We start from the raw sequence: 16,729 nt of genomic DNA, 5'->3' as shown, positions 1-16,729 counted from the left end.
TTAGCATAAGTACGGGTCAGTTCACTAACCAGTGGGTGTCAGGGTGTTTGGAGAGGAAAAAAAGTGTGGAGGAAAAAAAGCAAAATGGATAAGAGAAGAGGTCGTGGGGAAAAAGTGTCGCGAGCTAGTGGAAAATAAATTGCGAAGAAATCCAATTTATTATCTCTTTAAATTGGTTTGGGAGAATAAGTGTATGGCCGCCGAGTAGATCAACTAAACCGAACGAAATAAGGATACGAACGAAGAAGGGTGTAGTGAAGTGTTTGGAAGGACATATAATAAACGAAGAGTTTGTGTGTGTGTGTGTTTGTGCAGAGGGCTGGACGTGTCTAACACTACTCGGTGCTGATGACGGAGGTCGCTGTACGCCAGAGGTTCGTCAAGCATATTTACAGCCATCGTACGGCATGCAGGCAATGGCAGGGCAAAGGCAAAGGGCCGCAGCAGCAGGAAGGGAGAGCACAACGGTCGGGGTCTACTTGCGCAGGCAACAAACTATGCAGCGGCTACACTCTTCGTGTACTAACACTTACCGAGTCCCCGCATGGAATAGACCATGGCGGTCGGGGGGAAGGGGCAGATGGTGGGCGGACTGTCGGAGGCGGGCAGGACGTGGTAGGAGCTGGTGGTGGCCATACCGACCCCGCTCGTGCTGCCCTCCGAGTCCGAGTGGGAGTTCGTGTCGAGGCGCATGTAGGTGGCAACCTTCGACTGGATCTCGATCGGAAGCTGAAATTAAAAATGTAAGAAAAGGAGTGCAAAAGCGAGCGACGATGAGCGAATTACAATGTGTACGCTATCGTAAAAGTATCTAATAACATTTTTCAAAAGCACGCTATCCAACAGTTGACAAACAATTTTTCAACCTCAATGTGAACTTATTCATTCCGGTCCGTCTCCGGGACCAACTTTTCGTTCTATTTCCTTCAAATGTGTCCCATTTGAAGCTCGCTGACGGAGGAATGAATGAATGAGTGATGGTCGTGAATGCAGAAACTTGCCGACCCGAGCTGTTCACTTACCGAGGAAAGTTTTGGCGAGACGAAGCTGTCCGGTTTGCACTGCAGCAGCTGTATGGCGACGCTGATGTCGGTCTTGTAGCGTTCCTGCAAGAAAGTAGATAAGAGGAAGTGGTGGTTAAAAGCACGGGCACAAACAAAAAGTGGCCAAGTGTAAACTCTCAAATCGACCACTCCACACTTCACTTGTGTTAGCTAAATTGCGAACGGTTCGGTGGAAGGATCGTTCGTTCGCTCATTGCGCTGCCTCGCGGTCATAATATATCCCTTGGCGGTTTGAAGAACCAAACCGAAAGCAAAAATCTTTACGTCGGCGTAAAAAAGCCTTGCGGGCTTGTTCCGGCCCCCTGCCACCGTGCTCAATCAACCACAAGGAACCATTTCCGGGTGCACTTTGGGCAAGGGTGGGACAGCGCGGGATGGCGGATGTTCGCCATCAACGAAATCCATCAACGGCAGCATCGCGCGTCTGAGTAGGAAAAGTGCTGCGAAAGTAGTAAAAGATTGATCCATTTCGAGGAAGCGCCCCGTTTTTTTCTCCATGTGCTGGACGGCGTTCCATGACCCCGCGGAGCCGGGATCGTTAACGTCAGGGTCCCTTTGGCCTTTTCTTTTATTCCACCACCCCATAGGTTACTCCATCATCGTCTCTAATTTATTTCCCGGCCGCCAATCACTACCGCCGCGCGCCTCGGAAGCAGTGCGTAATGTTAGGAAGATGGATTTTTCTTCCTGATTCCTGCGAGAAAATTAGAGATGAATAAAAAATACGTCGGGTTGCTGCAATGATCTAGTGAATGCTCATTAACCAACGTTCGAGGGTGTTCATTTCTTAAAAATGGCATTCAAAACCATTCTTTTCACTTGAATATATAATCGAAAGTACAATTTGGTAGTACAGTTAAACATGACTAAAATTGACTATTTGAAATTTCCAGGAAAATATGAAAATACGAAAAAAAAGAAAATGAATAATAAATTAACATCAATAAACTATAAACAAAAACAATACATACAAATATGAACAAAAAGTTTTAATAGAAAAATAACGTTGAATTTTTAAAAACCAGTTCCAATTATGGCACACAGTAAAGCAAATGAAATATCGTTCATAGTATACTTGAAGGATGTTTTTGTTGAGCAAAATATTTTAAAACGAGATCCATGGATGATGATCCTTTTATTAGATTCCAGGTCATGAACGTGTTTTCCCCCTTGTAAAGGTCGATGCCCCGCGTCCTGTGTGAGTCAATGGTTGCTCAGCAATAGCGTTGAATGTGTACACATTTTTTTTTATTTCACACTAACGTCCTGCAAAAGTGGGTGAGTCAGAATGGGGTCGCACACAAGAATTCGTTCAGTATCGGAAAAACCAGCACTTGTCGAGGGGAAGTAAAGAAGCAGAAAGGCACCAACTTCAACGTAATGCACGCGCAGGAGCGCCCACACTTCCAAAACAATATCCTCAAACATACTTTTCTGCGTCCGATGCGTACGCAGCCGGATGGTTGAAGTAGTATTTTCCTCCATCCCGGGGTTACTTGTTCGCACTTTTCCAACCATGCGTTCAATGATGGAAGAAGATTAATGGGAATATTTCTTTCCCCGGCACAGTCTCGAGAAAAAATGCTGCAATATCGCTGCCGGAAAGGACGTTTTCCGCCCCGGAGCAGCAATCCCGTGAAGAATGGAAAAATTTAATTATGTACACACGCCGTTACGCTCCGCACGGCAAATGGTTCCGGGTGGCCACCGGGGACTGCGTTTTCCGCCGGCTCTAAGGAGAGGTTGCACCGCCGGCAAGGATATGAAATTACGTTTCGTGGATCTGGTGGTTCTAGACGGTAGTTTGGTGGCATGAGTGATGAGATTCATCAGTGGTATATTTGTCCGAGTTCAATTACGGCCCGCTAACGACCGATGCTGGAGGATTACTCGAGTTTGGAGTATGATGTATGCGTTCGCCGCGAACGATGAGTGTTGAGTGTGTTTGTATTCATTTTTGCAACGAAAATTTTGAAGAAATAGTTCGGAATAGCCCTAAGAATATCTCGCAGATACAAAAACGGGAGTAAACAATATCATTTTTCAGAACAAGCCAAGCTCAACAACACTTCAACTGTTTATTTCTTCTCCGGTGGAATGGCATCCTTTAACAATTTATAAACTTTAGGTTAGTACGCTCTCGTCACCGTAACCCTGGTGAACTCATTTGAATTGCTGACAGTGTGCTGGCAGTTGGCAAATTCGTCGTCCTTGACACGTGTCTCGCCACTTCTCGGCGAGCTCTTCGCGGCAATCAGCATAATCATTTCATCTTGACAGGCACTTCTTTAATTTCCATCAGCCGCACGGGCCGTGCCGTCGTTTTAAGCCGTTCATTACAGCCTTAAATCTAATCTCTTTTGCACTCACACTATCGCACTGCTCGCTTCCCGTGTTTCGTCGGTTAATTATGTAGGAAACAATTTTCCACCATTCCCGCAGGTCATTGTGAAGGGGGTGCTGGTCTGGGTGGGATTTCTCCACACTTACCGCCGAGGAATCAGTGACATTCATTTTGAGAGAAACTGTTTTTTTTTCTCCGCCTCGTTGCTGGAAAAATGTAAGGCGAAACAAAATAAGCAAATGTAAAAAGATGTTGTTCGACTGAAAGGACCCGGAGTGTCCTTAATAACAGAAATAAGACACCCAGTTACGCAGGCTGACGAAGCGACATCCTTTATTACTCCATTCGACAGGACGGGGAAGGAAAGGCCCACGAACGAACTCAATTTCATAAGACAGAGAGAAACAGAGAGAGAGAGAGAGAGAGAGAATGTCACTGGAAGGGTTTATCCTATCCATTATTCACATACCTTCTTCGCGTTGGAAGAGATACCCTGCGAGCCGGGACTTTTCTTTGAAACCGCCCCATCTTTGGATTCCGGCGCACAAGAAACGTTCCAGCAATTTACCGCCCAATCCATCGCCCAACGACCAGAACAGGTGAGGGTGGGTTTGATCCAGCGTTCTGGTGGAAAAATCTCCACAAGAACTCGCTGAAGAAGTTTTTTCACGCACGGTTACCAACATCCCCAGGGGATTACAATACAATGCGGCCGAAAGGGGGGGTGTGGTGGAGTGAAGAAAAGAAACGTAATCCATCGAGTGGTCGGTTATCAAATAAACCGTTCCATCCTTTGGCTGGTGCCCTTCTGTTCACGCGCCACTCCGCCACGTACACTCCCCATTCCGATAATCGGTGCAACAAGAAGCGGTCGCGGGGAAAATGATACTCGCTCGGTTGGCCAAATATTCGTAAACACGGAAACCGATCACCGCATGACCTGACCTTTTTCCTTTCCGACGCTCCCGAATAAAGAAGGACGTCCGCCCCATCCCGGGGGAGGACGAAGGATTATCACTTCACTTCCTCCCGCGAGAAGTGTGGGGTTTCGGCATATTTCTTCCCCGTTATTGTTGGGCGCGACTTTCGCTCGACCCCGATGTTAAAGGTTTCGTTTAACGAGGGTGGGAAAATAGGAAAAATAAGCAGAACAGCAACTTCTTTAAAAGAATGCTTACTTTGCAGGTGTTGGTAGAATTTTCACGTGGAATTCACAGAAAGGTATTAAAATTGGGCTTCTTTTCCAAAATGATCCGGTAGGTTCTATCAATTTAGATCAACTTTCTGTTCTTGTTGGAGGGCTCCCTTTTGAATTGATTTGTTTGATTTCAACTCAGCAACATGTAGGGCACATTTATCATTAAAAATTACTCCTGATTCTATCGCAAACTAATCGGGAAACCACTTTCTTTATCAGAGCTAAAACTTATATCACAAGCTCGATAAAAAACTGTCACTTGAACCAAGATCCTTATAACATTGTTCGTGTTGTTGAAGCAGCTCGTCTGCGTACATGTTTCCGAATTCGTTTCAATTGGCCACATCGTTTCGTGTTCTCAGCACATTACAGCCAGAAGTGTTCAGATATGGTTTTCGGTGGAAAATCTGATATCTAGGTCAAGAGGATTTCAACTGTGACTCATCGGTTTTCCGGACGAGACTTTCAGAGGTTTTACAAAACGGAACATCTGTTTGCCTTGGTTTTTGAACTTGTCATGATCTTTCCTCGCATGCTTTCATTCCCATTGTGTTTCGTAGGGAAAAAAGTAGAACTCCAGGTTTATGCGAGACTTGCAAAAGGCGACATGTCTGAGGGAAAATGATGGTTTCCCGGTGAAAAACAAAAATGTAAAAAAATTGCGACTGTAAAATCACGTCCCTGACAGGCGTTCGAATGGGAGGAAATAAATAAAAAGCACATCCCAGCCGGAAATTGTTTTCCACTGGTGTGCTTTTTGACCCGTCTGCTAGCGAACTTGCGAGCAAAGCTTCGTTACTTGGGGCCGGCGAGCGTCGTCACTTGGCAGTCGCGTACGAAATGTCGCATATTTTTGCACCATTCAACCGAATGACAGTTTGCTCGTTACCGTCGTCACTATCTTCCGCCCTTGGGAACACGTTACCGCCTGGCGGATCGAGGCAGACCGTTGGAATATGCCGGATTACCGATATCGGCCCACCTTTGGCGTAAATAACAACCACCGGTTACAATTCGGCACGTTCGTCAACATCACCCATTCGGTGACCGTTTTGTTTCCCCCAGCAAAAGGATGGTGATTTGGTGGATTGTTTTTTTTTTTATTTTTGCACTTGGCTCTTTCTAGATAGTCCCAATTTTTCGGACCAGTGAAGCAAAAGAGCGCACACCGGGGACACTTATTCTGCTTCAACGGACTCAGCAGATTATTGGGACGATTCTGTGGTAAGTGACAGGAGCCTTGGACACGTATCTCAAGACAATAATAAAAATGGTTGTTGCAAGCTAGTTGATTCTTTTATATTGTTGAGCCGACCGTTGGTGAGGAATATTTAGTACTAGCTTGACGCCCCGGCGTTGCTCGATGACGAAGAGATTGAGAAAAGTATTATGGTTTTGACTAATACTTGAAAGATATGTTTGAATTTAATAGTTACAATAACGACATATTTAAAATGTTTGATATTTCATCAAATTCCCCTTGATGTATAAACCTTAGGGTAACTATGTTGGATGGGGGGTGCCCATGGCGCAGCGGTAGCGCGAGGAAACACCACACCACAGGTGTGGGATCGAATCTCGAGTCTGGCACCCCCCGGTATTACGAACGGCTGACCACCGATCTATAATATACCGTCTTTCGGTCACACAAACTCTCTTCGGAGAGAGGCCTTGTCCCACTAGGGGATGTCGTGCCACATAAAACAAAAAAAAACTATGTTGGATACACTTTGACATTTGTTTACATGCTTGTTGTGTCTGTGTTAGTAAAACTGAGTTTAAATTGTAAAATTTAGATGATTTTATTACAAAATTGTGATCAAAATGATGATGATGAAATGATGATGAGTCCCACCGCTTACCCCTACATAGGTTTGAGAGGGACGAAAGTATCTTGCGATATTGAATATTAATCATCAAACGAGAGGGGGCATTGGGGCATTACTCTCCATAACAATCGCATCCATCTCTGCTCCATTCATACAACGGTCGCCATCAATTGCACAAAGAGGTACATCTTAGATTTCCCAACTAGCAAAAGGGGACCACTTTCCGGAGTAGGGCAGGTATTTTCGCACAGATTTGGTTAACACCGCCAGCTATCAATGGTTGTGGTGAAACACACCAGTACTACTTAAGGGACCTGTTCTTGTTCCTTGCATACAACGGTCCCGAGCAATCACCTCAAAAGGCAAATCGCCGAGTCCCCCAAGGTAACGAGGCACCACCTTCCGGAGTGTAAAAGGGTATTTCTGCTCTGTTTGTAGTTCACACCGCCAATTACCATTGGTTGATAATGTGGTGCCACTATCAAGAACAGAAAGGGACCCAACTACAGCGAGATGTGTAGATACTACTAGTTCTTTTCGTACAGCCATGTCCACCAATTGTCCTCATTTACGCGCGCGTGTCTCAAAACTATGTAGACTCATTCATTCTATTAAGTTAAATTAAATAATAAAAATAAAAAGTCCCTGTTCATTTTTTTACTCATCATCACCATAGTCAAAGACCGTGTTGACAAATGCAATACTACGGGGCTCAAAAACTACAACATTTACTAAATACATTACAAGCACAGCGTCAGACCACCTGCTTCACGTATACGGCGCAAAGGCGTTTGAACTCCCTTAGATTTCGCGCTTGTTTAATCTCTCTCGGCATCCTGTTGTACCATTGTACTCCTTTAAAAAACAACGAATTTCGGGCCTTTCCGGACAGATAGCTGGGAAGTCTCGGCTCACCGGCACTACGAGTGTTATACCGATGCACGTCAGACCCAACCACTATCCTTTCCCCCAAATACGTTGGTACCAGGCCTTTCAAAATTTTGTACACAAAGACTGCAGTTTGGAACACTATCCGCTGCTTGACCGACATCCACTGTAAGACGTCGAGCATAACAACCGAAGGAGTATACCAGCCGCAACACAAAATCATTCGCATGACTCTGTTTTGCAACCTCTGCAGTCTCTGTAACTGTGTTTGATTGCCGAGAAATAAAATTGATGCACAGAAATCAAAGTGCGGTGCTATTAACGATTTGTAGAGCTGAACTTTTCCGAAAAAATTCAGATTGTTGCCCAATCTACTAATCACACCACACTTTTTTGCCACTTTTGAGGTGACATTGTCAATATGAGGCCCAAAAGACAGTTTTTCGTCTAATATAACTCCCAGATATTTTATCTGGGAGACTCTGTCGATTGGTTCCTGATTGATGACAATAGCTGATTGGTCAGTAATTTGTCTCGAAGACAATACCATGAATTTGGTCTTCTTGATGTTTAAGGCCAATTTCTTGTATTTTAACCAACCATCTAAGGCAGTGGTGTCAAACTCGTTTGACCTCGTGGGCCACATTTCGCCCCAAAATAGGTTTGCGGGCCAAACTTGGATTGATGAAAATATGTTCTTATCAGTGTGGTTTGTTCCAAACAGTCAATTTTTTTCAATCCAAAAGTCATCTATCAGTGTGGTTTGTTCCAAACAGTCAATTTTTTTCAATCCAAAAGTCAAAATTTAACACCTTCAAATTTTTGTAAATATTATATTACTTCTTATAAAATTTACAACTTTCAGTAAAAGATAAATTTTCTTTAACACCATTGTGCATTTTGGTAAAGATTAAAAAAAAGTAAATGAGCGTTATTACTACAGCTAACTTATTGCTCCATATCTGTTATTTTATTCAGAATGCTCTTGTAGTTCATGATGTTTGTTTTGTATAAACACTATTTATTCGCTTGTCTCGAAAGTCTGTGCGAAATCTTTGCTCTTGTCAACTGCGATATATCGGCGTAATGTGGATCAAAGTTGTATGTCACTTTCTTATAGAAATGGTTTAAATTGAAGTTCATTCAGTTCTCTTGCAATTCATTCGATTCAACAAAAAAACATTTTGCTATTCAAACCAAAGCTAATACTCAAAGATCCAAACTTTCGATGTATTGCTTCAAAGGGGCCGCGGGCCGGATCCGATGTTCTTGCGGGCCAGATGTGGCCCGCGGGCCGTATGTTTGACATCCCTGATCTAAGGCATCTAAATCGACATTCAAAAGCTCCTTGGTCTGTTTTAAATCTTTCCGCGAGACAAACAAGACTGTATCGTCCGCAAAAAGATTGATTTCACATGACTGTAAAACCTTTTTCATGTCGTTTATATACATAATAAACAACACTGGACCAAGAACACTTCCTTGTGGAACCCCAAGGGTGTTTTCGATAGGGTTTGAACAACAGTTCATGAAAATTGTTCGTTGCGTTCTTCCACTGAGATAAGAAACAAACCTTCAACAACATCTGCAGTACTTAAACTTAATGTGTGAAAAGTTTCAGAAGCGACGGTTCAGTATTGGTCGAATTTTTAGTGTACATAGAACTCCATACATAAAAAAAGCTAAAATATGTAGTAGATCTTAACATTAATTGTTTTAGATGTTCCATTCCGTTAAAACATTCAAAACAACAAACTTTCCGTTAATACTCTTTTAGGATCAAGTACCCCAAAAAGTTAACCACGTTTATTGGATAGGAAAAACCATCCTTTCTAACGTATTAACGTCTATAATTTAATTGCTGCTTTAAACCTTCGTTCGATCATCCTACTTTCCAAACTTCCTCCCGCAGTTAGGTGTCACCGTTTTCACGTCTCCAAGCCGAATACTTCCTATAAATCAATTTAGTGTGCTGTCACTCAGCCCAAGCTCGAAAACCGGGCTTTGGAAAACCCCGAAGATAAGCGTCCCCTCCTCTTTTTTGTCGTTGTTGTGCCAAGCAATGATCTACGGATGGCTAACCGCAACCCTGCGAGCGGTTCTATTTTGGTACAGTTTCCACACAGTCCCCCAACCGCCCGGTAACCGCCACCACAGGCCATCATTCATCCACGACGGCTCGACGAACCGGGAAAACCGGGCCCAATCCAATTGGGTTCTCAGGGGGAATCTGTGGAAAGGGCGATGATCGAACAAATCGGAGCGAACGAGGGAAAATGGACGATACCTCCTGGATGATGCGGGGAGGATCTATTCAACGGTATCCAGTTTATATTGGAAGTATCCTTGAAAGGGTGCTTATCCACACAGCCACACAAATACATTGGATGACCCTTTTTCAAAAAGGCTGAAAATATGATTCATTACGAACGCTGTTTTAAAGACGCAATCGAGCGGGAAATATGGAGCGAAACACTTATCCGAGCAACAGGTTGAACTGCGCCAGGGGTTGATGGTCAATAAAAATAGATTTTCCGAATAGAACGTTCTAAACAGCATTTTAAAAATGTGTTTCATTCGATTTCCCTGTGGTTTGATTTTGAATAAAAACGATGAGTTAAAAGTGTGGCTAGCATAAGTTTGTTTTATTCGTTGTGGTCTCAATCAATATTCACACACACAGATGAAAGATAATACAATATAGTTCGTCGGTCCAGCATTCGAAAACGAAGCGCAATGACATCACCGGGAAAACTTAATGTGCATTCGATTTTCCCAACCCGCTCGCAATGTGCTCGATTATGTTATCCGATGAATGTCACTTCAGCACACAATTGAAAATCGGGTCAACCACTCGGTATGTTTGCCATGTTTCGCATGGCGGTATGTTTGCCATGGTCTTTCGTTCATCCCCGTGCTCCCCGCAATGAGTCATCGAGCGATCGTTCCGAGCCGGAGCCGTTGTCTAAGTTCAGCGATAATTGGCTCGATTGTGAGGCGGGATGCGAAAGTCGGTCCGAACGTCGCCAGAGGCTCACTACTACGAGCCAACCAGCCTGTCCGGCTCTCGAACGATGAGCCTCGAGGCAAAAGCCGTGCCACGGACGTGGACAACATTGGTAATCGAATCATGTCCGCAGCGGGCCGGACAGGGGGCACGGGTTGAGGAACGGCAGGGATAAAATCGATGACCTCGACACGGAAAAAATAGTTTAAAATTTGGAACAAATGCTTTTGTGGTGTTTTTTCGTGGTCAACATTGAACCATCCATCGGAATAAAACACTCATGGCGGACTTGGGCGGACTTTTATCAGAAACTGGGCGCCTCCATCGAGAAAATCGAATTAAAATAAATCTATATCGAAGGCATACATATATCGAAGGCATACAAAAACATTGCTCCCATCGTTTAAGTTTTGATACTGAAAGATAAAAAAATAAGTGATTGTCGTATACTTACGATTTCCCGCTTCAGGCTCTGGATGTTGTAGTTCGCCTGGGCCAACCGGACGCTGAGCGTGGCCACGTCGCTGGTCAGCTGCGCCCGCTCACCCGAATTCCGGTCAACCAGCTTCAGCAGCTTGTCCTCGAGGTTCTGGTTCAGCTTCTGGACGCGCTTGTGCGACTCGTACAGCCGCTCGTACTTGTCCTGCCACGCGATGATGCTGTCCTCGAGCTCGACCTGCCGGTCGCTCTCCTGCAGGCAGGCGCTCTCCATCGCCAGCAGCTGCGAGTGTTTGTCCGCCAGGGCGCCCTTCAGCACCTCGATTTCGGCCGCCAGCTGCACCTCGCAGTTCTGCCGAGATTCGTCCGGGAACGAAGGAGGATGGAAAATGCGTCAGTACCTTCGGTCCTGGGCACGATTTGCGGGATTTGTTTTGTTCCCCCCCAACTCCACCAGTGTGACGTTTTATGGGAGTGAAGGGTTCTGGTTTTATTTTACGATGTAAAAAGTTGAAATCATTCGGCTGAATTACAGGTACAAAGGGCGGAAAAACTCATCGCTCGGGTGGAAAAACGCCGCAGCCAAAGGTAAATGGAAGGACTTGCAAAAAGAGACTTTCGGAATGTCAGCTTTGTCATTCCACTCCAACACTCTAACGGTTTGCGGTTCGAGGAGTGCCTCTGCATCGACCATCTTGCTACCAAATGGGTTGTGTGTGTAAGAGTTTTTTTTCTGTTTATGCATAGCTGTGGTTTACGTATGATTGTCGACGTTGTCGGTCTCTCGAGGAGGAAGATTTTTTCACGATTCCAGCTTCAGATGGAGCATACAAAACGATAACAAAGCTACGTCAGCCGGAGTTGCAGGAGTGAAGGCTACCCGAATACTGATTTTTCCATCCATAAATGATACCACAACAGTAGAGAGGACGAAAACAAAAAAAGAAAAGGTGGAGTCAGAAAAATGACACAACTCTCGAATCCCCAATGGACCATGTAAAGCACGAGGAAGCACTATGTTACGGGCGATGTGCATACGGTGCCCCGGCGGCCATTGTTGGTGAGCAGCGTCTTTTGCTCTGCGTTGTGGAACACGAAATGCCGGAACAGTCCCACGGCTCGAGCGAACCACAAATGAGAGCAAATAGGCAGCGAAAAAGTCAGTCCTTCGCCGCGCAGTGTTCCTTTCGTCGCTTTGTTCTGTATATATCCCTTTCGGTGCACGCTTCAAACCAACCCGCGCCGCCTTTGACCCCTTTGATGCCCTTTGACTGATACACTTTTTTCCCGAAGGGGAAAACATAACAACAATGGGAGCAAAAGAAAACATCGCACGGACAAACATAATCACTCGAAAGTCACAAATTGTAATGGAAACGGCTTCAACACACAGCACCGTGGACGTGTCTGCCGTTTGCCGGGTTTTTATCCGTTGCGAAAGGGCTTTCCCGGCCGGAAAAGCGGGGCTGGATTTTGGTTGGTTGCGATCGGCCATTAAATCCAGCCGCAGACACATTCCATATTGCGGATTACGTGGTGTGTTATTGTGCAACCAGAAGCGCGAATCTGTAGCCACCGCGTTAGCGTTTGCAATAGGGGGGGATGAAGATTAAACCCGGGATTAATGAAAGTTTCACGAGTGTAAAACACTTCGATGCCCGGCTGGGGCACGTACCGATAGTGTGTTTCCATTTACATCAGCCATATCCAATGAAAGGTTCCGATTGTGAAATGCCTTTCTTCACAGTTCACTTCGTTTAAAGAGAGATTCTTCTGTCTTTTTGCAAAGGTTGAGTGTAATCTAAATTCTTCATTTCGTGGTTTTAATTACACTTTTCCAAACGTTTGAATGAGTTTTATCATTATGATTTTATAACGTTAACAAAAAACCTTATCTTATATTCTTTGTTTGTTGCCTTCAGATTCCTTTAAATGGAGAATATTTATTTGGAATTAGTAAAAATTTAAACTTCCAATTTCGTTACATTCTGTTAGTTCGAGAAAAAGGTAAACCCTAGAATGTAGATGTGCCCATGGCGCAGCGGTAGCGCGAGGAAACACCACACCACAGGTGTGGGATCGAATCTCGAGTCTGGCACCCCCCGGTATTACGAACGGCTGACCACCGATCTATAATATACCGTCTTTCGGTCACCCAAACTCTCTCCGGAGAGAGGCCTTGTGAGGTAAGGCTGAGACTAACTCATTCTTTGTACAATAGTCACAGCTTAATATTTTTTGTTCAATATCGTTTAAAGATTGCTATAAAATTTATTTAGGAAGCGTTAATTTTTTTAAAAATTTTATCCTGTTCGATATTTAGTGTTTCAAAATTAAACGAGATCACCTCCAATCCCTGTTGTAGTGCGTAACTTTTGAATATATACAATTAGCCGAGAATTATTTGATTTTAATTTTCTAAAACAAGGTACGACACATCTGTACCCCCCATTACCCTACCCTGCCAAGTTCGGCCAAGTAAAGTAAAAGGTCTCGGCAACGCTATTAAGCCTCGCCTTGGCACTGGTGGCGCGGTGAAAACCATGTCGCCGGCTTTAAATTTTATTTATTACAGTTTAATCTAGCGTCAAAACGCTTTTCTGCTCAATTCTCCCACTCGGCGGCGCCGGAGATAGTTGCCAACGATGGCCCACAGCCGTGGTCGTAATCTTGTCTTGGCGGTTCCGTAGAATCCACACCCGAACGCGAATGAAAGAGACACGACACTCCATCATCGTCCCGATAGACAAAAGACGGCGTGTGGCAACTGCGGTCGCCAATCTTCGCGCCATTCTCCGGAGACTGGGAAGATTGTCGCACGTGTGCGTGTGTGTGTGTGTGTGTGTGTTTGTGGTTTTGTGTGTTTCAATGTTACCGCTGATAAGAGTCGGCAATCCGGCGAGTGGGATGAGACCGAGTTTGGCGCCCGCGTTCCGGTGGCGTTGTTTCGAGAGATAGTTCCAAGCCGCAGCATCGAACGGCAGCTCCAACCGCCCCGAGGTCTGAGATGATGCTTAACGGAGTGGAATTTGTGGTTGGGCCGGCTTTTTTTTGGAAAGTAGTACCCATCGTACGATCGATTGTAACCAAACCTCAGACCGGCCGCGAGGTTAAGCTGGAGGTCGTGCACTATCGGCAGCCGTCGGTAAAATAATCACCACAAGCCGCGATAGGACTTCTAGTTCCTGTTTTAGATTGCTGTTGTTGAAACAATTTGATGTGTTTGGCTCTGACGAAAGCAGTGTGGAGTGATGAACCTTGGACTTGCTGTTCTGGCTGTTTGTTTCAGAAAGTACAGACACTAGAATAACTTTAGACTATACGATGCTGTTCCTTACCGGCAAATAATAATCGATGAATCCAACACGGTGAATTGAATACGTGCCAAATAAATGTTCAAGTTAATCGACTCGAAAAACCAATCTCCGAAAAATCGAAACCAACAACATTTAGTACACCGTCCGGGGGAGAATCCAATCATCGTAAATGGATGCTGAAATGTCCCGTAACAGTTTACGTTTGTGTGGTGAAATAATTACAGGGAGTAATTGAATTCCCCCCTCAGCACCAGCTTCACGGCAGCATCGCCAAAAGGTAGGCTGCATCTAACACGCCATGACGGACGACCTGTTGCCAGCCAGCCTCCTGGAAGGTTCCATCTCCCTGTGTCCTTCGGCTTCGGCCTTGCAATCCCGCTGACAACCAATTAAGCTATTCGCTAGCAGGGCGCCAGCAGGAGACAAGAATTAATTAAAAAATAAAGCTAACGTGCCCAAGTCGGACGGGGGGGCCCTTAGGAGGGCGGGGGTGTACACTGTATCCGGAACCTGCTACGTCATTGCCAAACGATGACGACAGCGAGCGTCGACCATGGAAACCGTATGATGCAGGTGTGTTAGTGCAATGCACCAATGCACCGGAACCTGCAATCGAACATCGTGCATCGGAGGAAATTGAGTGCTGGTGTTCGCGTTCCCGTACCGTTTTCCCCCAAACACGCAGGACTCGCGGGGAGAAAACTACAGAAATTGCATTTGCGAACGTGCATTAACGTAATCACATCACCGCAACGGGAAAACTTTCTATCCTATTTTCGCTCGGGCGAACAACCAATCATCAACAATGGTTTACGTCACGAATGCAAACGAAAACGAACGGGGGAGTTTTGTGTTCTGTAAAGTTAGTGTTCTCCATTTTAAACGTTCACTTTTGCGGTGTCAATGACCATCGGAAAATGGTACGTCGTTACCGTAGGAGAAAAGGGGTTTGCAAACTAGTACGTTCCATTAAAGGATTATGATGGAAGGCTTTCCACCAAAGCCTTCTTGTTTGAGTAGTTTTTCGAATCGATTAGACGATTTTTCTGCCCTTTGTGGTATTGTGAAATCGAAGACAACGATCTGTAGCCCACTCTTCGGCCAACTCGTCTCGGACGTCCTTCCACGCCTGTGACACCGATAAATTCATATACGATATACGAACAAAGAACCTGTCGGGCGAAATTCCGCGGTCACCTGGAACGGTTCGCAGGGTGGGGTGTCGGTTTCGAACTGCAACGCCGGGTCAAACTGGTGTGGGTGGGGAGGATCTGAGGGGAGGAGAATATTTATGGTAACCCTCCGGCTTTAAATCGGCCAGCGATAGCTCGCTGCGAAACTTTGTATCGTTTCGAGGTAGGGGTTGTTGCTATCGCTGCTGGGTGTTTCCTGCACACGAGCAAAATAGGGCTCCGGAAAATGGGGGTTGGTACGGCAGCGACGGGGAGGAGAGTCCAATGGATTAGTCATTCGAATCTGGAGGGACACATCGCACCAATACACCGGTGCAGGAGGTATCTTGTGTGACAGCAATGGCACAACACATTGGCTCGTTTTCAATCAACAGATATCCTTGTTCATTTTCGATGATTTCTATGAGCGCTGGGCGGTGAGGTTCGGGATTTTGTTTTGATGTGCACCTCACTTTCACAAGCACACACTGTTGGGGACACGTTTGATGGGCGTCAGAGCAGTTTTTCCACACCGTCCACAATTTTTCTTCTCGAAATACGTAGAACTCATTCGGTTCGGACAAGTTTTTATTTACATTTTTACACGAAGGACGAAAATTCACGTTTTATTACTGCGGACTGCGTTGCAACACACACTACTACAACTGCATGGATAAAAAATCAACACACATACACGCACACACAAAAACCAACATACACACACACACCCACTGGTCACACATGCACATCCAACACACGCACAAGACACGAGCGCCCTCTTCATTATGGTCGTCGAATCGGAAAATCAGACGGGAAGTCAAAAGGACACACGGAAACAGGAACGACTTGACGGTGGAAGGTTTTTCCTTGATTCTAGCACGGGGCGTATATTTTTTTTCCCCCACCGACGGGATGCGCAATACCTGCTCGCTCGTGGACGACATTTTGCAGGATTTGCTTTCTTCCTGTCGGCTTTTCTTCGCACTGCTGCTTCTTCTGCTGCTGCTGCTGCTGTTGCGTGCTGCACACCTATCGAACACACTTTTCTTGCATCACAGGGGTGGAAAATGGCAACGATTTCCCCCCCGCGTTCACCAGCCACGGCGGAGACACTGACCGTCGGAACACCCCGCCGCGTCACGGGCGATCTTTTGCGCAATGTGCACTTGATTTTCGTATTTTTATCTACGCTGCGAGTGTGTATGTTTTTGCATTGGCTCTTATTTCAACTGTTGACGAAAGGCTTCTCCGCGAGCCACCTTGTTTGCCCGCACAAGCACACTTTGCTGGGGCCACCGTTGTAAATAATATTTCCTGGTTGAAATTTGTACTTCACTCGCGTTCGCTGTGCAGCTTCCGGGCAGCAAAACAAGCGACCGACCGACCGACCGACGAATGACGACGATGGAAAACAGTGGTTCTCGCTGGCAGGATTTTCCGCGACCGTGAGAGACATCAGCGCGCACACGGCA

At 45.5% G+C, this 16,729-nt stretch overlaps 1 protein-coding gene across 1 annotated transcript; it reads right to left on the bottom strand.

Moving 5' to 3' along the window:
* Nucleotides 1-522: 522 nt before the first annotated feature.
* On the bottom strand, nucleotides 523-16,201 carry LOC131267207 (tight junction-associated protein 1). The gene is made up of 4 exons (XM_058270013.1): nucleotides 16,181-16,201; nucleotides 10,785-11,120; nucleotides 1,023-1,106; nucleotides 523-729 (listed from the first exon to the last, which is right to left on the bottom strand). The coding sequence occupies exons 1-4, from the start codon at nucleotides 16,199-16,201 to the stop codon at nucleotides 523-525; spliced, it is 648 nt and encodes a 215-aa protein (XP_058125996.1).
* Nucleotides 16,202-16,729: the final 528 nt, after the last annotated feature.

The sequence above is a fragment of the Anopheles coustani genome, chromosome 2, assembly GCF_943734705.1.
Source record: "Anopheles coustani chromosome 2, idAnoCousDA_361_x.2, whole genome shotgun sequence".
NCBI classification, from domain to species: Eukaryota; Metazoa; Arthropoda; class Insecta; order Diptera; family Culicidae; genus Anopheles; species Anopheles coustani.
Note: the sequence above shows the minus strand (reverse complement) of the source record. Positions and strands in the feature narration are given on the sequence as shown.